Source organism: Quercus robur, chromosome 2 (genome assembly GCF_932294415.1).
Source record: "Quercus robur chromosome 2, dhQueRobu3.1, whole genome shotgun sequence".
In the NCBI taxonomy this organism is placed as follows: domain Eukaryota; kingdom Viridiplantae; phylum Streptophyta; class Magnoliopsida; order Fagales; family Fagaceae; genus Quercus; species Quercus robur.
In genome coordinates this window covers 12,506,769-12,530,086 of record NC_065535.1, presented here as the reverse complement: position 1 = coordinate 12,530,086, position 23,318 = coordinate 12,506,769, and the positions used below count along the sequence as shown (strand labels likewise).

Here is a 23,318-nt window from a genome sequence, read left to right as displayed (position 1 = left end):
GAATCATAGAGAATTTACTATTTGTTTGCTTTACTCCCCTTGCACGAAAGTTAGTTTCTTAGAAGATGTGACAAAGCTCCACCTTCCATCGACTAACCAATAGAATCCTACAATTTATGGTTATACTAGGGGTTTATTTGGATATTGTTTATTACTGAAAACACTGTAATAAAATAATTTTTAAATGTGTGAATAATGTCGTGAGACCCAATTTTAAGATTAAATTTGTATTTTTCTTAAGTTATGGATCCCATGAACAGTATTCATGGACCCACTCAAAAAAACACCCGCTAAAAAACTCGCAAAACACGTTTTCCAATCTCACACTAAAAGTAATCTTGTAAAGTATCTTAATGGGCCACTTATTCAAAAGAGAATTTGAAAACCTACAAAACGGAAATCACTTAATTGGAAGGTACTAATGTGATGGCAACCTAAACTTCTTTGATATTTACATCAAAACCCACTAGAAAAGTAAAAACAAAAATAATAGCCTCCTTATCAATGAATATAACAAAACATGTTACAATAAAAAAAACAACGTCAAGCCTAACACTGTGAGATAAACAACATACAAAATGATTAAATAAAACTGATTTTAGTTCTAGACTTAAAAAGGCTAGGGGCTATTTGGTATTAAAAAAATCATCACTCATCATCCTTTACTCAATTTTCGTCACTCATCATTCATCACTTAAAATACCTCAATTTCTTAAACCCCACAAGTTTGGCACACTGTTTTCAACTTCTCATCACTCAAATATTTATACTTTTTGTGGGACCCATACTTGACCCACTACCTGAGCACCATACCTGCGTGTATCCTCTCTCTCCCCATAAATCCCCTTTTCTCCTTTTTTTTTTTTTTTTCGTCACTCTCCCCCAATACCTAGACACAGTTCTCTCTTCCTCTTCACCCCCTCCATTCTCTTCCTTTCACCGAGTCCAAACAATGTCAATCTCCACGTCACTAAGTACAAACAGCACTGATCTCCACTGGCACCCAGCTTGCAAGATCACCTCCGACGGGCAACAACAACACCGATCTCCTCCATCATGACCCATTAGATTTTTGCTTCGCCCTCCTTTATTTTGTTATTGTGGATCTATACATCTCTCCGGTTTGGGTTAGGAATTTTGTGGGTATATCGGTGATGGGTTTCCTTTGTATGGGTTTGGTGCTTGTAATTTCCTCTTTGATTCATTGATTTTCCAATCCGGTGGGTTTCAAATTTTGGTCAAAGTATTGGGTGTTTTGAGGCCTTTTCGAATCTTTGAATGTGGGTTGTGTGATAGAATAGGATGGAGTGGTAGACCGGGATGAGAGAGAACAACTACTAGTGGCTATGGAGAGGCCGACTTGGGAAGAGAAGAAAAAGAAATTATTGGAAGGGAAAGGGGTTTGGTTTGGTATGAAGAGACCCGTTGGGGGAGCAAAGGTTGGCATTGAAATGACTATACACTGACCGTGGGGCCCATTAGTTGAATGAAATTACCAAAATGTCACCATAATTCTATTTCCATAACTTGAAAACACTTCAAACTTGTTTTCAGTTTCCATAACTCATCACTCAAAAATCAAAGAATTGAGTGATGGAAACAAAACTTGAAAACAGAGTCAAACAGACTTCTTCTCCGTGGGACCCACCGATTTTGAGTAATGAGTGATGAAAATTGAGTAATGAGTAATGAAAACTTGCAAATCTAAACAACCCCTAGATGATAACCATTTGAGTCTATGTCCTTACCATGTTAAATATATAAAAGAAGAGAACAAATGAATCAAGTAGTACACAAACAATTTTGAGCTTGGTAAAAAAAATAATGATAATTAATTTAAACATATAATTTAATTTATTAAACTTAGCTCATATTTAAAATAAATTAAATTAAATAATCTTTAAGCTTTTAATATTCAAACTAAAGTCGGTTTGCTTGCAGCCTTTGAGCAATTACATCAGTCTATGCAAAATTGTGCAAAATGAAAAAACTAACTGATTTTACACATTCTGAGCAAAAAAACACCCATATCAATGGGTGTAAAAATTGTGCATAAATGCACAATTACTACAGGAGAAAAAAACACTCATATCAGTGGGTGCAAAATTGTACATAAATGCACAATTATATGCACGGCTACTGTAGCAGGTGCATTTAATATTTTATTAATATATGATCTGTTCCTTTTTTTTTCTCTCTCTCTTCTTCATCTGCAAAACTAACCCCCCCTCTCGTGTTCTTTCTTCGGGAAAAATAGCAAACTAACATTAATTTCCCAACTATCTAGTTAATAGGTTCAGTTTTGAAACTAATTTTTTTTCTAGCATCTCGAGTCTTTTAAACTCGATTTTGGCCAATAAATCGACCATCAAACACTCGATTTCTATGCTCAATTATTGCCGACGTGGCAAAGATTGCCACATGGGTACATAGAAATCGAGTCTCTAAGACTCGATTTCTAAACGTTATAGATACAACCATATCAGTGAGGCACCAGAACATCAGGGAAGGAAGCAGAGGAAAAAAAAAAAACCAGAAATAGAAAGAGAGATCGGAGTGGTTCGCGCGACCCAGGCAAGACCCAGGCAGCGCGCGGCCTGGGTCTCGCGAGCCCAGGCGAGACCCAGGCAGCGCGGCGCCTGGGTCTCGCGAGCCCAGGCGAGACCCAGGCCGCGCGCTGCCTGGCGAGACCCAGGCAGCGCGGCGCCTGGGTCGCGCGAGCCCAGGCAAGACCCAGGTCGCGCGCTGCCTGGGTCGCGCTGCACTTTCTCTCCCTCTGATCTGCTTTCTAAGCTCTGATCTGAGCTTTGGATTGATTCTTAGATTTGTTTTTTTGGTATTTTGGGTTATCTATGAGAGTTCAAGTTTTTAAAAAAAAATTTGAGTTAGAAATCGAGTCTCTAAGACTCGATTTCCAGCTAGGCTCCACATGGAAAAAAAATCCACATCAGACGTGGTCAATCCATGAAAATCGAGCCTCAAAAACTCGATTTATAGGCCCTAAATCGACTCTTAAAGACTCGAGATGTTAGAAAAGAAATTAGTTTCAAAACTGAACCTATTAACTAGATAGTTGGGAAATTAATGTTAGTTTGCTATTTTTCCCTCTTTCTTCCTCTGATACCACACACTCCCACAGACTCAAAATCAAAAATCAACTACAAAAATAAAAAATCAACCACAAAATCAACAAAAAAAATCAACCACTGGAACAAAATCGTTGGATCGGTGTTGATGGAGATCGGTTTTGATGGAGATCGGTGATGGGTTGACAGATCAGTGTTGATGGAGTGCTTGTAATGGGTTGATGGAGGAGGAAAGAAAAAGATTCTCAAAAAAAAAAAAAAAAAAAGAGAAGAAAGAGAGGTAGAGGTAGAGATAAGGATGGTGTGAAGAAGGGGTTATTCAGAGGAAAAAGAAGGATGTTGATGAACTGCTTGTGATGGGTTGACGGAGAAGAGGAAGGAAAAAGATTCTCAAAAAAAAAAAAAAAAAAAAGAGAAGATGGAGAAGAAAGAGAGGCGGATATAGAGAGGAGATGAGTGTGAAGAAGAAGGAGTTATTCAGAGAAAAAGAAGAGTTAGATGGGGGTAAGTGGGAAATAATAAAAAAAAGTGAGAGAAAATATTATTTTAATAAAAAAGTGTGTATTACAGATAAATTGATATGGGTATTTTATAAAAATGACGATATAAAATAGAAAAAACCGACGGAATCTTTTACCCATGTAATTGCTCTTACACACAGCAGTTCGACCGCTTTGAATTGGAGCTTAGCTGATCCTACGGCTTTACCACGGAAATCGGAGACAGAGGGCCCCAATGCGACGTGACAGTTCACTGTTGGTCAAAAAGACAGTGTCTTATCGGATTACGTGGCTGTTGGGATAAAACCTTGTCTCACGTCTCCTGTTTTTGTGAGCACACTGACTCCGGCACACTGGTTTGTGGATCCGAGTTTGTGGTTTATTTTTTATTTTTTAATGAAGTTTGTGGTTTATTTTACTTCATAGATGATAGTTTATACAGTGTTAAAAGAAATACTGTGGATCCTAAAATGGTAATGGACAATCTTTATAAACTCACACTCATTTCTCTATAATCTATAGGTTTTACTAACTAATATCACTTTCAATGAAAAAAATAAAAAATAACTATTTTTTTGTCACTTTTTAAATTTTTTATAATTTTTTTTAAATAGATGATTAACGTATAATTAAGGCATATGTTAGTTGGACCATAATCTATATACTAATAAGAAATTGATTTAAAAACAAAAATTAAAAAGTAAGGATTTGATTTACCATAAAGAGTAAAGGGAATTCGCGGAAAGTGGAAAATGCAAAATCTCCATAAATTCAGGCTGTAAAAAAGTCGCCTGATTACAGATTACAAGGTTAATACACACATATTATATGTGCACAGTTTACTAATACACAAAGCCTGAGCTCCAAGACAAGAAGATACCCTCGAAACCAGGAATTACATTAATCTACCTAACTAAAAAACAAAGTCTGATTTGTAATTTTTGTCCTAAGTACTAAAGAATCTTCATGCTTTTTTAGGCTACCAGCATTGATCTGTCTCCCATTTCCGGCGTGTATACCCAGCAAATCGCGAAGCCATCGTGTCCGTACACGTGGACATTCCCAGCGAAGAAAACCTCACATTAGGCTGGCGACTATAAAGCACGCGATCGTAGTCGGCGCGTTTCTCAGGGTCTGACAGCGTGGCATAGGCTTCATGAACCTTCATGAACTGATCCCCAGCTGAGGTCTGACCCCTTTGACCCTTAGTTGCAACATCGGGGTGCACAACCCTAGCTAATCTTCTGTACGCAGCCTTAATCTCCTGACACGTGGCACCAGCTCGAATCCCAAGGACATCGTAGAGTGACGATGTTGTAGCAGTGTGGGACCCAGTAGTCGGCCTCTCCGCCGTTGATGTGCAAGCGGCGGAGATACGAAGTGATGAACGGCTCTTGATGGAGTTTGAGGAAACCTTTGGGAAAACGAAAGGGGCTCTGGAGAATGAAGTTGATGTGGAAATTGAAATCATGATGAATTCTTTTTTTTTCTGTTTTGTAAAGTTGTAGACTTTGCTGTGGTTTTGGAAGTTTGGAACCTTTGATGGTTTGGGAGTGGACGAGTTGGGATTTTATAGAAAGGTGGGAATTGGGTTTACCATGGTTAGTATAGGGTGGGTTTGGGTTAACAAATCAAACGTACAGACGCTTATCCATATAACGTGATTCGATCTATCCTAAACTGACTCAGCGAAACGTAGGTGTCCAAGAATCCAGCATCTCTCCGCGTTTATCTACGACAAAAGATATTCTCAAAAAAAAAAATTCTACGATTTTTTTGAGCATTACGACAAAAGTTTTTTTTTTTTTTTTTTTTTTTGAGCACTACGACAAAAGTTTTTTTTTTTTTTTTTGAGCATTACGACAAAAGTTTTTGTTGTTCACGTTTTCTTTTTTGGTGACTGGTGTATAAGATAAATGTGTAGTTAATGCATTGTTTACCCCGAATTTACAAAATGTGTCCCCTTGATCTTGAATCCCAAAACATCCCACAAGCAAACAAAAATAGGACACATTTTTGTTAAATAATTTATTTTAAAAATTTACTAATTCAACGACGATGTGAAATTTATTGCAAAATAGTTTTTCAGAAATATTACGTCAAGTTGTCAACACTATTTTTACAATAAATCTTAAACGGTAAATTATTATCAGTTTTAAATAAAACTTATCGGTGAAATAATTTTTTTGTCTATCAATAACAACTAGTAACAACTTATTACTTAATATTTGTTGTGAAAATATTTACGACATAATATATCTCTTCGTGAATTTATATATCCAAAAAGATTAGTTTAGCATATGTTATGCTAAATCAACATACTAACTATATATGTGTCCAAGTATACTAGTCTTTTTGAAAGATAATTCATTATTGGGTAGTGTTAACAGACACCATAAGGTGTTATGTTAAAGAATTGCTTTATGTTAGATTTTTAACTAGTTTTATAAGGTGTAGAGTTAATGGAGTTAATTTTCTGAGTTTTATCTATTACTTCAGTGGTATTTTCAGCCACTTTCTTTGATTCATGCCATTTTTCTTATTAACTGAATTTCAATAATTCATCCTTAAAGAGCACCTTATAGTGCTTGTTAATATTTTCCTTTATTGTTTGAGAGGAAACTCTTATTTTACGAAAAAGAGATTCACTCAAAATCCACAACGCCATGTCACATTAGTCATTTCAACATAGTGGGGTGGAATTATCTCTTAGAGAGACAAGTTTTAGTATTTGAACTCGTCTCTCCAAAAGACAAGTACAAAAAAAAAAAAAAAAATTCACTAGTTAATTAAGTTTAAAATAGGGTTATTTTAGCAAATAATTTATAAAATAAAATTTTTGAAAGAATTGTGAAGGCAAGAATCATAGATAATTTGATGATTTATTTGCTTTCCTCCCTTGCACGATAGTTACTTGCAGGCGTAAATACACTTTTGATCCCTACATTTTAGGTCATTTCTCGATTTGGTTCCTAAACTGATTTTGCTCCTCTGTCAGTCCTTGATTTTTCAAAATCGTTTTTAAAATCGTCCCTACTATCAACCCAGTTACGAAAGAAGCTGATGTGGCAAACGGAGTGCATACGTGGCATGTTAATCGCTGATGTGGCAAATAAAATAATATTAAAAAAATTTATTTTGCTTTTAAAAATGACAAGTCAGCATTTTAATTTAAAAAAAAAATTAAAAAAAAAATTTAAAAATTAAACTGAAAAAAAAAAAAAAAAAACCTTTTTTTCAATTTTAAATAACAATTTATAGTTTCAATTTTTCTTGAACTTTCTTAAGAAACAAACATTAAGTTAACACCTCTACTCATTCTAGGCTGGCATGTTTGTGTTTGTGTTTGTATCTATTTCATTTTCTTCTTTCTTTTTAAGATAAACCAAAAAAAGAAAAGTCAAAATAAAAATAACTTAATAAATATGTGTTTGTATCTTTCTTTGTTCAGATTCTTTTTCCTTTTTTTTTTTTTAGATCCTCTCTTTCTCTATCTCTTGGTGCATATATGTGTGTGTATCTTTCTTTGTTCAAGCTTTCATTCCCTCTCTCTCTCTCTCTAAAACTCTCTAATCTTTGGGTTTTTTGTGGGGTGGTTGGTAATGGAGGTGGAGATCGGTGATCGGGGTGGAGATCGGTGTGGTTGGGGTGGTTGGGGTGGAGATCGGTAATCCATGGGTCTTGGATTATGGGTTTGGTTGGAGATGGAGATGGAGATGGCTAGGTTTGGTCAGGGTGGAGATCGATGGTCGAGGTGGTCGTTTTTGTTGGAGAGGGCTGGGTTTTTCTGGGTTTGGTCGGGGTGGGTGGAGATCGATGGTCGGGGTGGTCGTTTTTGTTGGAGAAGGCTGGGTTTTTCTAGGTTTGATTGAGGTGGAGATCGGTGGTCGTTTTTGTACTATTTAGTTGACCGTGACTTGGACTGGGCTTCGACCAGGTGGATTCGGTGTTGTTGATGGCAAGTTGATGGTGGATTTGGTGTCGTTGATGGCGGATTATTTGTTGTTTTTTGGATCGGGGTGTTGTTTGATGAAGTTCTGGGTTGGAGGTTTGATGATTTTTCTGGGTTGGTTTTCTCATGTTGGTTTGGGTTTGATGAATTTTTCATATTCTGGAGGTTTCGATGGAGGATAGGGATTTTGTATGAAATTTTGCATTGTTCTGGGTTTGATTGTGCTCTTACTCTGGGTTTGATTGTTCTTGGATTCAAGAAGAACATTCTTGTGTTCTTAGCTAAAAAATAATGAAAGCAATAATAATAATAATATCAGATTTAAAAGATTATTATTATTATTTTTAATTTAGTTTGAATTAAATTGAGATGAAAAATATAAATTATTTTTATTTTTTAATTAAACTGACTTGGTATTTTTTTAATTTAAAAAATGCTGACGTGGCGTTTAAAAAATATTAAATAAAATATTAAATAAACTGGCACTTCCGTTTACCACGTTAGTTTCTTCCGTAACCGGGTTAAGGGTACGGAGGATTTTAAAAACGATTTTGAAAAATCAGGGACTGACATAGGAGCAAAATCAGTTTAGGGACCAAATCGAGAAATTACCCAAAATATAAGGACCAAAAGTGTATTTACGCCTTACTTGTAAGATATGATGAAGCTCCACCTTCCATCAATTAACTAATAGAGTAGTGGTACTACCATCTATGGTTAATATTAAAAGTGATAATGCAATGCGGGAGCGGAGGCATGTTATGCTTTGGCACCCCCCCCCCCCCCCCAAATTTTTTAAAACCTCTATAACAGTAGGAAGAAATAGGTCTCACACTTTCTCATTTAAGAGCTGGCCCCCATGAGAAAAACTTGGCCCCTCCTCCAATTCGTAGCCATAAAAATGCCCTACCCCAAATTCCTACTTTTCATCTTTTTGACTTTTCCTTTCATTCTCTAAGACATGTCGGTCATATCTCACACTTTTTTTCTAAATCGAGGCCATATCTCATAGCTATTCAAAGACCTATGTTGTACTGGTGTGGGAATTATCATTAGAGAGTAGAGAGACTTTGAGGATACAATATTAGACTATTAGTAGAAATGAAATTGATTTTGAATTTAGTTAAGAGGAATGAAATTAATTTTGAATTTATTTTTTACCATAGTAGTCTATTTTTTTTTTTGAATTTAACTGCTATTTATTTTACAGTTGCTTATAGTGACTTTGCTATATTTAATTTTTATAAATATTATTTCTTGTAAATGTAGTCTAGCTTTGGTTAGATTTAATGTTTTTTTCTAAAACTAATGCAGGAAGACATGCATATATGTATATATGTCATACTTTGTATTTTCTTGAATTGTAAATCAATATGATAATATTACCTCGGTCCCCAACCAAAAATTTCTGTCTACGCTCCTAAGTGGACCACTCGTACAAAAGAGAGTTTTAAAAACCTACAAAAAGGAAATCACTTAATCGGATGGCACCAACATGATGTTGAACTAAACTTCTTTGATACTTAAGTCAAAACTCACTTATCCCAAATTAGAGAAACGAAAAAAAAAAAAAAAGCTTCCTAACGAATATAACAAAATATGTTACCATGGACAAAACAACATTAAGCCTAGCATAGTGAGATAAACGACAGACAAAATGCTTAAATAAAAATGATTTTAGTTTGAGACTTGAAAAGGTTTAAATGACTACCATTAGTGTCTTCTCCCTATAACGTTAAATATATAAAAGAAAAGAACAAATAAATAAATCAAGTAGTACATAAACAATTTTGAGCTTGGTCAATAAAAAATTAATAAAATTTAAACATATAATAAAATTGGTTTACATATATTAGTAAACCATTTAAATAAATTTTTTATGAAAAAATAAAAAAATTAATTTTTTTGACAATTTATTACAAAAAAATTTCTAAAATAAATAATTAAGAGTACACATTAACTGAATACTAATTAAATTTATTAATAACGTCAAATAAAATAAATAATATTAATTTTTTAATACTCATACTTGAGTCGGTTGAGCGGTTTACTTGCAGGCCCACGCTGTTTACACACAGTAGTAGTTCGACCACTTTGAATTGGAGCTTAGCTGATCCCACGGGCTTTACCAGCAGTTACCACGGAATCCGGAGACAGAGGGTCCCATCGCGATGTGACGGTTAACTGTTAATAAAAAAACAATGTCTTATCGGATTGCGTGGCTGTTTGGATAAAAACCTTTGGCTCCTCTCTCCTGTTTTTGTGTGCACACTGAACTACAGCTCACGGGTACGTTAAAATAATTATTCGATCCGCACCGCACGTCTGAACTGATGAAGCTGCATATCACACTCCACGTGGAGACAAGCAAGCTCCAATAGAAAGTCTTTATAAACGGTGGACGCGTGTCGAGCTGTCATACAATGGGCGGTGGTAGTACTGACTAAACCCGACAAAGTATGACAAAAAATATAAAATATTTTGAAACTATATTATAGTCGGCGCTCAGGAACTTTCAGAATGAGCACCACCCACGTGCTTCTCGCACTGCTTAGCTTACGCCATTTGCACATTCTAGAATGAGTGAAATAGCTAGAAACCTTTTTTTCAAAAAAGGCAAGGCTTTATTTTATTTATTTATATGAGATGTGTTTTTTATTTTAATTTTTTTTTTGGGTGCTGAATAGACATATTTCTTTTACTCTCTTTCTTTGATAATCAATTAACTAGCTATAGTTGATTGATAAGACTTTTTTTTACAAATACTTTATTGATTGATCTAATTAAAACGTAGATAGCACAAATGAATTTACTCTACAAATGAAATATATAACTAGCAATTAATTTTAAAAGAATTTGAGAAATATTGGTGACAAGAACAGTTATTTAAAAAAGATTTAAGGCCAGTTAAAGCCTACAAACTGGTGCACATAATATCCTTTTGACTTAACTCCTCTATAATACGAAAAGCTCGATTAAAACCGTCGTTTGACTTAAATTAATTATGCTATATATAATAGATTACTTCAAAAGTCTACCAAATGGAACACAATTTTTAACCAAACATTCTCAAATATACATTATAGAATTATATGCAAGCACACTTGGGTATATATATGATTATATTGAAGGATGATACAAATGGTTGTATTATAAGGATTAAAAATTATTTGTCATTTTTCTAAAAAAAAAAAATTTATTTATCATAGTTAAGAGTCTAGTAACTAGGTTTAAAAAAAAAAAAAAAATCTAGTAACTCGTTGACATTACTTGCTCTCTTTTACGAAGAGAATCAAATCTTTCGTCCCTCTTATTTTGTAATTATTTTTTAAATTAAAAAAAATCTTTGTCCTATGCTTACCGTATAGGTTTGGGTGGAATATTTGTTATTTTCATAGAATTTAACAAATAAAGGGATTTAGTCTCCTATCATTTAAAATTATAGTATTAAAAAATTATATTATATTGGATAAAATGATAGTATTGTAAATTTACCTTTGATTTTAAAATGTCTAAACTTGTCATTTTCTAATGAATGAGTTTCATGAGGCATATAGCCCAATCAAATGCAACAACTTTTGCCTCAAGAAGATCCTAGGAAGAGATACAATTGGCTCAAGCTTATAGCACTCATCATATCACTGCCATACAATTCATATATGTGGCAAACGAGGCTTCACTATCGAGCTGTCCTATGTAATTAGAGAATTAAGTAGATTAGTAATTATCAATTGAGAAAAAAGATTATTGCTAAACCTAAATATAGAAACTTAATTAGTAATTTTGTATCTCATAAAATAAAAAAGAATCGTTTTAATTAAATATATTTAATTAACATTTAAAATATTAAAAAAAAAAAAACTCAACTTAAATTCATAGTTATAAAAATTGTACCAAACCACCGGTTAAACTGTAAAAACCGCGAACTAAAGTATTATCCGGAATGGTTTGATGTAAAATACCGAATATGCAATGATCTATTATCAAACCGGGTAAATTGATGGATTGCACGGGTTAATCTTTTTAACTCGTGGATTTTCAAAAAAATACCATGTGTATTTACTAAACTACTGAAAATTGAAAAGATACACTGATAAAGACAAAAAATGATAAAGATTAAAAACTAATAAAAGACTAAAGAGATAAAGTAAGAGTCGTGCCACGAGATGAGAATTGAGATTAAAGACATTAAGAGATAGTTGGAAAGCAATCATATATCCTATTCCAACATCTCACAAATATTTAATCTTTAGGGTTTAAAGATCAAGCTAAAAATTTATTTTGAATTTCTATGATATATGTTGTTTCAAAACTTTTGAACTATATAACTTGACTATTGGATGATTTATGTGAATGATGTGTTTATTTTTTATTTTTTATATATTCTCTAACTTTATGTCATATGATGTAATTTGTTATTATTATAATTTATTAATTTACTTAAATGAAGAATTTTTATTTTAATTGCTTTTATAATTATAAAATATATTATTTAATTAATTAAAAAACTTACAATTTAACCAATGAACCAATTCTTCAGCTGGGGTCAACCTCTAGTATGGTTTTTTTATAACTATGCTTAAATTTATTGTGTTATTTCTCAAACTATATTAAATCAAATCCAACCTGATGCAAACATTGGCTTAGTTAACTTTGAGTTTTTTTTTTTTTTTTTTTTTTGTGTGGAGAAAATAGTTAACTTTGAGTTAACCCAACTTGTTTACTTAAAAAAAAGTAACACCGTAACAGTCACTGAACAGGACAAGTTGTATTAATCCAATGTACCATGTGAAATGTGAACCCCAGCCCTATTAAGGTATAGTCCATAGTTTCATTTTCACATTGCTAGCCCGCCCAATTGCTCAGACCTTCTCTCAGAGCCTATACCCAATCATAATTAACACCAACTCTAGCCCACTAAAGAGTCAATGAGCTGCATTGGGGCTTCTCAAAATGGGGGAGGCCCATCATGTATATTATATAACCTGTACACCCAATTTAAAAGTGAATGGAAGAGAGGTAAAGAAGATGACCACACTTTCTTCAAATATGGAGCTTGACAACAATGAAGAGCAATCTGCTAATCATCATTATCTACACAATTTCCTCCTTGTAATTAGAGATGAGGAATGACTCGCGATGGTGGGGAAAATCATCTACAGTTATGATAAGAGATGTAAATGCAAATCAAAATGATAAATACAAATCAAATGATCATAACTTTGCATATTAGATTAATTTTGCAGTTGCATTACATTAACTAATTTATTAATGAAAAAAAAAAATGAAACATACAAATACACACTAAATAATTCTAAAAAAAAATTTTATATTGACCAAATATTTTGATAGGAGGAAAAAAAAGAAATACTAATTTATATTAATTAGAACTTTTGATAACTGTATTTTAAATGGAATGGAAAAAGGTAGATATAATCTCAATTTTTTTTAAAGAAATAAACAGATGAACAGATAAATTATATGTATATAACTAATTTGATCTAATTTTTAGTATATCACATATGAATTATATCTATGATTTATTGGATAAGAGATAGTAACGAGGAAGATATTAAAAATCGCTTTTCACGTAGAAATTTGGAGTATTGGTGTGGTCCTCGTGGCTTCTTCGAGATTTATTCAAAAAAGCCAAACTTTTTTTTTTTGGTTCAACATAAAAAGAAGAAGAAGATAGAAATGCAAACGAATATGCCTCGTTAATTTCTTTCCCTTACCGCAGTGTAACTTGAACACCAAGCTATCTTCTTGGACTTGAGAGTTGAGAGTATCCCACGCCTGATTATTGTGAATCTGTGATAGTCTCCTTGTTGAACATCAACAAAAACGCATGATCAAAGGGCAGCCATGACACTCATAAAGCCTCTCAGATTTATCACCTTGACATTCCTCTACTTCGTGACTGTATCAACCATGTTGGTTTATCCCAGTGATCCAGAGATTTTCTTTGATTGGACAGTCTCTTATACTCAACGTGCTCCTCTTGGTGTTAATAAACAGGTTGTTGTATTTCCATCAAACAAAATGGTTTTGTTTTTGTTGTCTATATTTTTTTTCTTTATAATGATGCTCATTGTAATGTGTTTTTATACTGACATTAGGTGATTGTGATCAACGATCAACTTCCGGGGCCACTTTTGAACGTGACGACCGATAATGTTGTTCATATCAACATTCATAACAACTTGACAGATCCGTTTCTCATGACATGGTTGTAATCTATATATGTATTGAAACTTCTTCAATAACATAAATCCTATGCTCTACAAATCTTATGATATGGTTCTTAAGTTTTTGATTTTTGAATTTAGGAATGGAGTGCAACTAAGGAGGAATTCATGGCAAGATGGGGTGCAAGGGACTAACTGTCCAATATTGCCTGGTCAAAACTGGACATACCATTTTCAGGTTAAAGATCAAATTGGAAGTTTTTTCTATTTCCCTTCACTTCATTTTCAAAAGGCTGCTGGTGGATTTGGTGCCATTCAGGTGAACAATCGCGCAGTTATTCCTATTCCTTTCTCTCTACCATACCAAGATTTCGATGTACTTATTGGTGATTAGTACAATGCAGACTATCAGGTATGCTTATATATATAAAACAATAGTGTTAGACTTAGATTTATACTATCTAGTATCATAGTTCATATTTGTTGTTTGATGGTTATGCATGTTGTTGCTTGTTACAGATGTTGGGAATGGTTTGCCCATGCCAGATGGAATCCTTATCAATGGGCTTGGACCTAATGAAGCAACTTTTGACTTTCAACCAGGTTATATCTCACTTACAATTCCTTTTTGGTTTCCTTGCATAAAGTAATTTAAAGAGTAGGGTTTAGATTTCAGTCTTTGGTTTAAATTACTTGAATAGAGTATAAAATGATAGGATTTGAACTTTATTAGTACCGGAGTATTACAAGTGTTTTTATTTGAGTACAAATCTCTTGATTTTAAATTCTTAAATCCAAACACAAATCCAAACACAACCCTTAGGAAATTTAGGTTAAATTTCCTTCCATGTAATATGTTTTTGAAACTTTATAGGGAATACATATATTGGAAAAGTGGTAGGGAGTTTATACTAAAGAATCATTATATTTGTTAAGAATTTCTTTTTCGAAAGGCTTAAATAGTCAAATTTAAAGTGATGAATAAGTAGTGTTTATCAGTTATATTTCCCACTTGTATATTTGTATTTTTAGCCTCACATAGTTCAACCTTAAGACTATAGGACCATATTTCTCATGCAGTTAGAATTAAGGCCTAAAACTGGTAAATTGTTGTTTGTTTCTGTGGCTAACAAATTAAAGATTTAACAGATTGTACCAAACAAAAGAGGAAAAAAAAATAGTCAAAAGACATAGTTAGGGAATGGAATCTTCTTTTTATAATGATAATGTTAAGCTTGTAGTTGTACTCAAAGGATGTTATATTGGACAGAATAATGTAATTCTTAGAGTTCAATGAATGTTTTTCAGTGTGTGTGTGTGTGTTTTTTTATTTTTTTATTTTTATTTTATATATATTTAATTCAAGCATTTTGTTGATGTTGCCATTATATTGCAGGGGCTACATACAGGCTTAGAATTTCAAACGTGGGCTTGAAAACATCCATTAATTTCAGAATTCAAGACCATTTGATGAGGCTAGTTGAGACTGAAGGGTCTTACACCACTCAAGATGATGAGTATGATAGTCTTGACATCCATGTTGGCCAGTCTTACTCGGTCTTAGTCACAGCAAAGAACCAGACAAATGGCACATCCTACCCTATCATTGCATCTTCTCGCTTTACTGAAAATATACTTGTTGGTCTTGGTGTCATTCGCTACCCTGGCTCTGTAGCCTATCCTTTGGGCCCAATTTCCCCAGGACCAACTCCATTTAACTATACCTACTCCATGTTACAAGCACAATCCATCAGGTAAAACTTTGAGTTTTAATTTATTACACAACTAAACTATAGGATTTAAAATGTAATATGTCCTAAAATTCGTCTTTAAGTACAACCAGATCATGTCTTTTTGGTCTTTGAACAGGAGGAATTTATCAGTGGGAGCATCATGGCCAAATCCGCAAGGAAGCTACTACTATGGCCAGATTAACATCAGCCGTACACTCATTTTAAAGAATGGTGTTATATTCGATGGACACAAGCTTCGCTACACAATTAATGGAGTCTCATTTGTACAACAGGACACTCCCTTAAAGTTGGCTGACTATTTTCGGCTTAGTGATGTATTTGAGCCTAACATTATGTTTGATACACCTAATGACAATGTTCTTCTAGTTTTGGGCACCTCAGTTGTTGATGCCATGTACCATGATTATGTGCATGTGGTCCTCCAGAATCCTCTTCAACAAATACAAACATGGCACCTTCTTTTCTCAACCCCTTTGTAAATCCAAATTATAAAAGCTTATAGTTTTTATGATGATGCCATCTCTTTATTTGAAATGGTTCCATTTTTCATGATTTAGATCATATATCATAATTATAAATGTGTATCTAATGTCATGTTTTAAATAGTGTTTCACTTTGTATGCCACTTAACCAAGAAATGGACTCTCCTCATTGAAATGGAAAGAATTATGGTTCATGCCAAATGGGGGATGACAGTTTTGCATCTTTTTCACTAGTAGGTTTTTCATGGTTAATGAGATATCATCCATGATAACTAATAATGTTAGAAACTCATATCCTGCATTTTAATATGATTCAAACTACTTAGGTAGTGGTTGATAGATCATTATCACCTAAATTGTGATTCTATTCTGATATAGTGAATATTGGTTTATCTAATTTGTAGCATGGGGTTTGGAACATGGGATGAGAGTAAGAAGGAATCATATAATTTATTCGATGCTGTTTCTCGCTCCACAATCCAGGTTTGGCAACTGACATCCTGTAATTATGCAAGTTATGTGTAATAATTGTGAATCATCTTCTTACTTCTCAGTTGATCTAATTGTGAAAATTGCACAGGTATATCCACTTGCACGGACAGCAATATTGGTGAAGTTGGACAATCAAGGAATGTGGAATCTCAGATCACAAAATGCAGAGAATTGGTATCTCGGGCAAGAGCTGTACATACGAGTCAAAGGAATTGGACAAGATGACCCATCAACCATTCCTATACAAGACGAAGCTCGGATTCTTGAAAATGTCATTAAATGTGGAAAAACCACTTCTCTATAATTTTTTTCTTAGTTATAATTTAGAGTAGATTCAATTCTAGCTGAGCAACAGTAGTCATTTTTAATTTTGTGACTTTAGGAAGCTGATTTTTTTGGACACTACTGATTGTTTACTTAGACAAGCAATTTAGATGATTTCTTTTTGAATATTCACCTGTCGTAAGTGGTGTAATTAGTTGAATAGTGAGCTAATAAATTTTTTTTTTTAATATTTTTTTTATAGGAGTAATGAGCTAGTATTTAGTATGACATAATTCGGCCAAATCCGTAGGACTAAAAATTTAGGTTAAGTATTGTCCTAATCCTTTACATAAAGCCCTCAAGATGCTAATTATATCTGAATTATTAATTTGGGTTAAGATGCTAATTATATCTAAATTATTAATTTTCAAATAGATTCTTTTGTTAAGAAATTCCTTGTTTACATTTTAAGGTTGCACTCTTTTATTTTATTTTATAAACTTTGAGGTTGCACCTTTGGCTATTGTATTAGCTACTTCAGATGGCAATATAAATATTTTGAATATCTGCTCCATCTTGAAGCCATTCCAAGGGCAGATCCTGATCCACTGTTGGGATTCGATTCTAACATGTGACTTCCAATTGTGTGGAGAACATCAAAAAAATAAACCAAAGCATAGATCAATGAATAAACCAGAGTATAACACATTCTTGAAGAAAATTCAGAAAATTTATACCCCTAATCTAAGCAGAGAAACGTATATTGCAGCCAAATTATACAAGAAAACATATAAAAATTGGCTTAAAAGATTTGGTCTATCACAGGCAGAGACAATTAACATCTATTACTGCATAACAGATTAGGGTGCTTTATATTTCTTGTTGGCTGTCTCAGATCATTGAGCCCAGATATACATCTCATATATAAACTAGTTGTTCAAACTTTAGAGGAATTCAGAATCAGTTTTACTATTTCTATGGAAGTGTGATGATATGAGCTTCACTTGTGCTAAATCAAAGTGGCAAACTAATTCCTTACTAGCATAATTCTCCTTTTCCCTAGAATGTGCATTCCTACGTCCTACGTCCTAGTCCTGTGTTATCAATTCATTCTTGAGAAACATGAAGCTTTCATTCCCAATATTATTAGCTACTGTCATGAGGATCACAAATATCTCAATAAGAGAACCGAGATAATGATCAAATATGTCCTTGCAGCAAAAAATTTGGTCGTGTAGATTCATCATTCAGCATATTTAATCCGGCATCAATTGTCTTCCTGAATGATCAGATAATATACTCTTTGAGTTATCTTCCAAATTGCCACACAATAGCCCAAACATATAATTCCTTTTTCTTGGCTAGTATTCATATCTAACACTACTAGGCTTTGTACATAAAGTTCTATTTAACCTCTCTACTCATCATATAATCAATTCCAAAGCATATACCAAATACCAATTAAAAATGAACTGTCTCTTGTCCCCCATACCACTAAACTTTCAAAGTAAATGAGCTGAGCTACTGCTAATTGCATAATGCATTCCTTGTACCAATCATATTATAACCATATTTTTTATAAATTACTTTCAAAGTTCTAACCTTAAAATCAACCATTATAATTCTTATAATTTTTTTTATATAAAAAAAAATCAACAATCACAACCAAATTAAGAGTCATGGAAACCCATCTTGCTTGTGTACAGCCATCTCTAACAGGATTTTAAGTATTTTTTCCTCTTTGAATTTTATTGTTAGACGACTTAATCCGTCAATAGTTTTTTTTTCAAGTGAGTCTAAGACTATAAACTATTTCACAACTTCTCTGAGAAATTGCTTATCACTTTGATGTGGCAGACTATGAGTAGTTGTTTATCACTTACATATAAATCTATAATTTTTTCTCCACCATTCATATTCAGTTTTATCATAATTATGGCAAAAAAATTTGTGAAATAGTTTACCGTCCTATATTTTTTTCTTCTTTGTCTCCCTTTTCTATATGGTTTTGGCACTGATCCTTCAAGGAACACGAAAGTCACAATTGTTTTTATTGATAGTTGAACCAGTCCTAAGCGACATGTCACAACCTGGATGATTAATCGATTAGTTGGGCTGTTTTATTCATTATTATTGTACGCATATACGGGGACGCAAGAACAGAAAGGAACTTGATGGAATCCCACATCGAAAGAAAATATTGGGTATGTGTTGCAATCGCTTCTTTAAAATGGGAAATTGAAACCACTGGCAAATCATGATCCTTCAGGCAGATAACGGGATGTGATGAGTGGTTGGCTCTCGCAATTAAAAATGTGAGAAGGGTGTCCGCCCCAAAGCCTGGTTACGACAAACGGGCATTCTCATCTTAACCAATCTGATCCCCGCTTGAAGAATTCTCCCACCTTTAAATCAGTCCAAAAGCTTTGTAGGCCCAACTCTCGATCTTGAGGCCCACTCTCTCTAAAAGGAGAAATTTTTATCCTGGGCCAGTTGGCACAGAATGATAGAGGGCTTAAGATATTGATATTCTCTGACTCAATATTTTCGATTTTAATTCGGGGCCATTACCACACGTCAACACCAACATTACTTATTTTTTCTTGCTCGCTTACTTTTAATTTTTGGGGCCAACTCATTTTAAAAGAGCAATTTTCCGATTTTATTTTGGGTTCAACACTAACAATATTTCTCTTGCCAAATTTTATTCAATACGAAGCTTGCGTATGCAAAATTGTTAAGAACAAACAAAGCCGAAACCCATGTCCACGGATACCCAGAAAATCTCATCACCCAATTTCCAAAACTTATTCATTATTATGATTTTTTAATAGAATTCAATTTTCTTTCTTATGATTTTTTAATTCAATTTTTAGTAAATATAAATATACAAGATTATTATAGGACAGTAATATTTATTTTCAAAAAATTTCCTTTGAAATTTATCATATTTATCTAGCATCAATTCTAAGTTGTAACCATCCTCAACCGTTTTTTTTTTTTTTTTAAAAGAAAAAAATAAAATAAAAAAAGGGAGTTTGTGTGTTCACATCTCCCAACTCATTTGAACTTAAGAATATATGACATATTGGTGTAGCACCACTTAAACAATAGTGAAACATGTTATTGAAACATGTTATTACTCGAACTCAAAGCTCTCAGGTTACAAGGAATTCCTACCACTAAACTACGCTCTTGGATAGTTCCATCGCACCCATGTCAATTGTTGGACACTTGATACACTCCACCATCAAAAGTGCAACTCTAAAAAAAAGATGTTTTTCTTTGTACCTAGCAACAGAATGCATGAATTCAAATCGTCATATAAGCCAAAATGTCCAAAAACATACACACACAGGCCATGTGCAATGCTGATTATGATACGTCTGTCAACACTATCATACTAAACAATAAAACCAAACGTAATTATCAGAGAAGCTAAAACAACTCCTCCCATGAATGGTTTTTTTCTTGAAACCCCATTACCAAAAGGTGTGTTGCCCACTAAACCTTGCTGGTTATTAGTCCCAAAAGGCTGATTTTGAGATGAAAATGGCTGATTAAACCCTGATAAAGGCTGATTGGTAGAAGAAAATGGCTGGTTAAACCCTGATAAAGGCTGATTGGTAGAAGAAAATGGCTGATTAAAGCTTGATGAAGGCTGGGACCCGCAGTTTTGATTAATAATAGGATTATCACTTGCCTTCCACACAAGCTTCCCATCTTTGTCTCTTATCTGCATGTCCCCAGAATCAAGCAAATTCAATGTCTTCAAAAGCTTCCCATTGGCCTTTGTGTCCCATGCAGATCGACTCCCATCAAATATTTCAAGTCCCACATCTGAAAAAACTAGGCTGCATGTGTTAATGTTGCTTATAGAAGCACATTTGGATACCCAAATAATCACACTGCTTTCTTGGACTCGGATGTAACAAAATTCACTTCCAAAGCCTCCAGCACCATTGGATGTTTCTCTTAGGAGATAGGCCGCATATTGTCCTGAAGGGGAAGTGAGGAAAAGCTGGGATGAGCTAGATGTTGGTGTGGTTTCATGACTCGGTTGGAGGCTGGCTAGGACTTGTTGTTTTGTGGTTCTTAGAATTGTACCTGCAGGGGACAAAGATTGAGAAGGAAACAAAGAGGAAAAGAGGAAGATAAGAAGAGAGAAAATGGTGAGAAATTTGTGGGTCGTGAAGGTCTTCATTGCTATGAATTCCAGAGCAAATGTGGTGAATGTGCATATATTAGGGGAGCTTTATATGAACTCAATGAAGTTGGTGCAACCGATTTTGTGAAGTAGGAGCAGTTGAGAATTCCATGAGATTAGATAGTTAGTATTGTAGAACAAAAACTAAGAAAGAAATACATAGAATAGGAAAATCATGGTTTCATATTTGAGGCGCAGTTAAAAAAAAGTGCAGTAGGCTTAACCTATTCCAATAGGCACTTTAATAATTAGAATTAGATCCTTAAATTAAGGACATCTAGAGGGTTAAACATATGCTTTATAGGAAATCTTTGTAGAATTTAATCTCTAAAAACTAGCCTTTTCAATCAAAAGTGGCCTTAATTCCAATAATATCCAATCCTTTGGGAAGAGCTAATTTTGTAAAGTTCATTGTTTATGAAATTTTAAGAAGAGAGCATTGTTAAGGACACAACTTTTTGTTTAACAACATTATTATTATGCCACTTTTATTATGCTCCAATCACAATATGCCACATCAATAATTGTGAAGAAATTGTGAAAATTTGTGTCCCTAAACTTAATGTTAAGAATAAAGGCTTCAAATTTCTAATCTCCTTTTCTCTTTATTAGACTAGATAAAGCCCTAAACTGTGACTTGTAATATGATTCATTCTCGATGTTTCCCTTTCTTTTTTTCTTTTGGTTAGAATCTCAATCCTTTGTACTTCTTTTGTTTTTGGGATAATTACAGTAAACCCACCTGAGGTTAGGCCCGATAACACTATGCCTACCCGTGGTTCAAAACTTATCACTTTGCCCACCTGAGGTGCCTTCCGTTAGGGCTCTGTTACCCACCTCTCCGTTTGCCGTTAGAAAAACACATTTTTAAAGAAAAACAAACATAACAAAGATAAAAAAGTTAGGACTTCTTATTCCTTAAGAACTTCTTTGAGAACAAAACACAGGAATAGCACAGATCAAATGCTATTCCTGATTAAAAGTGATATCATTGAGCATTTGTTTTTTTTATAGATCTCTCCAACTTTTATTCAAACCAAACCAAACCCAAAAAAAAAAAAAAATTCCAAATCCCAGAAAATTCAAACCAAACCAAACCCAAAAAAAAAAAAAAAAAAATTCCAAATGCCAGAAAATTCAAACCAAACCAAACACAAGCCACAAATCCAGAATATCTCGCCGGCGCGATCTCGCGAAGGCAAGATCGCGATCAACGGCACGATCTCGCGAAGGCGAGATCGCGATCAACGTCGCGATCTCGCGACGGCGCGATCGCGATCGACGTCGCGATCTCGCGACGGCGCGATCGCGATCGACGTCGCGATCTCGCGACGGCGCGATCGCGATCGACGTCGTGATCTCGCCTGCGCGAGATCGCGCCGGCAAGATCTGATTTTTTTTTCTGGGTTTGTGGCTTGTGTTTTCTTGGATTTGGAATTTTTTTTTTTTTTTTTTGGGTTTGGTTTGGTTTGAATTTTCTGGGATATATTTAATACTTCAAGGAATAAGGTTTCAAGTTCAAGTGTTAAAACCATACAAGTCTATCCAAAAATCAAGTGAAGAAGTGTTGAATTTTAAAACTGGACAACTAGTATCTATTGAGGTTTAAAAAAGCTGTTTCAGCTCGATGCTTGACAAAAAGGGTATCTATCAAGGTTTATAAAAATCAGTTTTTCAGATCTGATTTCACTCCAATCCGTAAATAGATGTTTGAGTTTTGTTTTCTCACAACCGTAAACATATATAAGGATTGTTTTAAGAGCCGTCATAGCTGATGCAATTCAATACAAAAGTTTTTCACAAGCATATTATGAACCGGAGACATATGCCCTAGTTCATCTTTCTCTTCAAGAAACTGCTGTGTTTGTACACTGTAGAGTTTTGTAATCAAGGAGTTTTGTGATCTTCATTGTGTAGATGAACTGAAGAAATTTGCAGTCAACATCTTTCTCAAGTTGGTGAGTAAACCGCGTACTGGGATCCGTGCATTGAATTGATTAGTCATGTACTGGGAGCAGTGCATTGAAAGAAGGGATTGTCACTACAGAACAAGTCTAATTGAGTATTGGGGTAAGGGTTCAACTGTAGGTTAGTATAAGATACTAGGATTCCTTTACTTGTAACCACTTGTTGTGATAATAGTGAATTCTCGGGAGTAGTGACTTTAAAATCACCCAGTGAGGTTTTTGCCATATAAGTTTTCCCAATTCATAAACAAATCACCGTGTCAATTTATTTTTCACTGCATTTTAACTTAGTTGGTGATTTTTTTTGTGCTACCACGCTTATTGCGTGCTAATTGAATTAATTAATTAACTTGGTTAATTAATTGATTAATTCATCACAAGGGGTCAATACATTCTTGGCCTATCAAGTGGTATCAGAACAGACAT

The 23,318-nt window shown here is 34.0% G+C and overlaps 3 protein-coding genes and 1 non-coding gene across 4 annotated transcripts; 2 read left to right on the top strand and 2 right to left on the bottom strand.

Moving 5' to 3' along the window:
- Nucleotides 1-4,332: 4,332 nt before the first annotated feature.
- LOC126712415 (chaperone protein dnaJ 11, chloroplastic-like) lies at nt 4,333-5,147 on the bottom strand. Its single transcript, XM_050411737.1, has one exon. The coding sequence runs from the start codon at nt 5,055-5,057 to the stop codon at nt 4,566-4,568; it is 492 nt and encodes a 163-aa protein (XP_050267694.1). The 5' UTR covers nt 5,058-5,147; the 3' UTR covers nt 4,333-4,565.
- Nucleotides 5,148-13,403: 8,256 nt separating this feature from the next.
- On the top strand, nt 13,404-16,758 carry LOC126694987 (monocopper oxidase-like protein SKU5). The gene is given in 8 exon segments (XM_050391573.1): nt 13,404-13,556; nt 13,658-13,767; nt 13,868-14,146; nt 14,244-14,329; nt 15,123-15,480; nt 15,596-15,955; nt 16,367-16,445; nt 16,543-16,758. Coding segments are annotated over 8 exon segments (1,641 nt in total).
- A 2,238-nt stretch (nt 16,759-18,996) lies between these two features.
- LOC126716216 (small nucleolar RNA Z279/snoR105/snoR108) lies at nt 18,997-19,103 on the top strand. Its single transcript, XR_007652034.1, has one exon. It is a non-coding gene; the product is annotated as a small nucleolar RNA Z279/snoR105/snoR108 (small nucleolar RNA).
- A 745-nt stretch (nt 19,104-19,848) lies between these two features.
- Nucleotides 19,849-20,926, bottom strand: LOC126712413 (uncharacterized). The gene has a single exon (XM_050411735.1). The coding sequence runs from the start codon at nt 20,920-20,922 to the stop codon at nt 20,122-20,124; it is 801 nt and encodes a 266-aa protein (XP_050267692.1). The 5' UTR covers nt 20,923-20,926; the 3' UTR covers nt 19,849-20,121.
- Nucleotides 20,927-23,318: the final 2,392 nt, after the last annotated feature.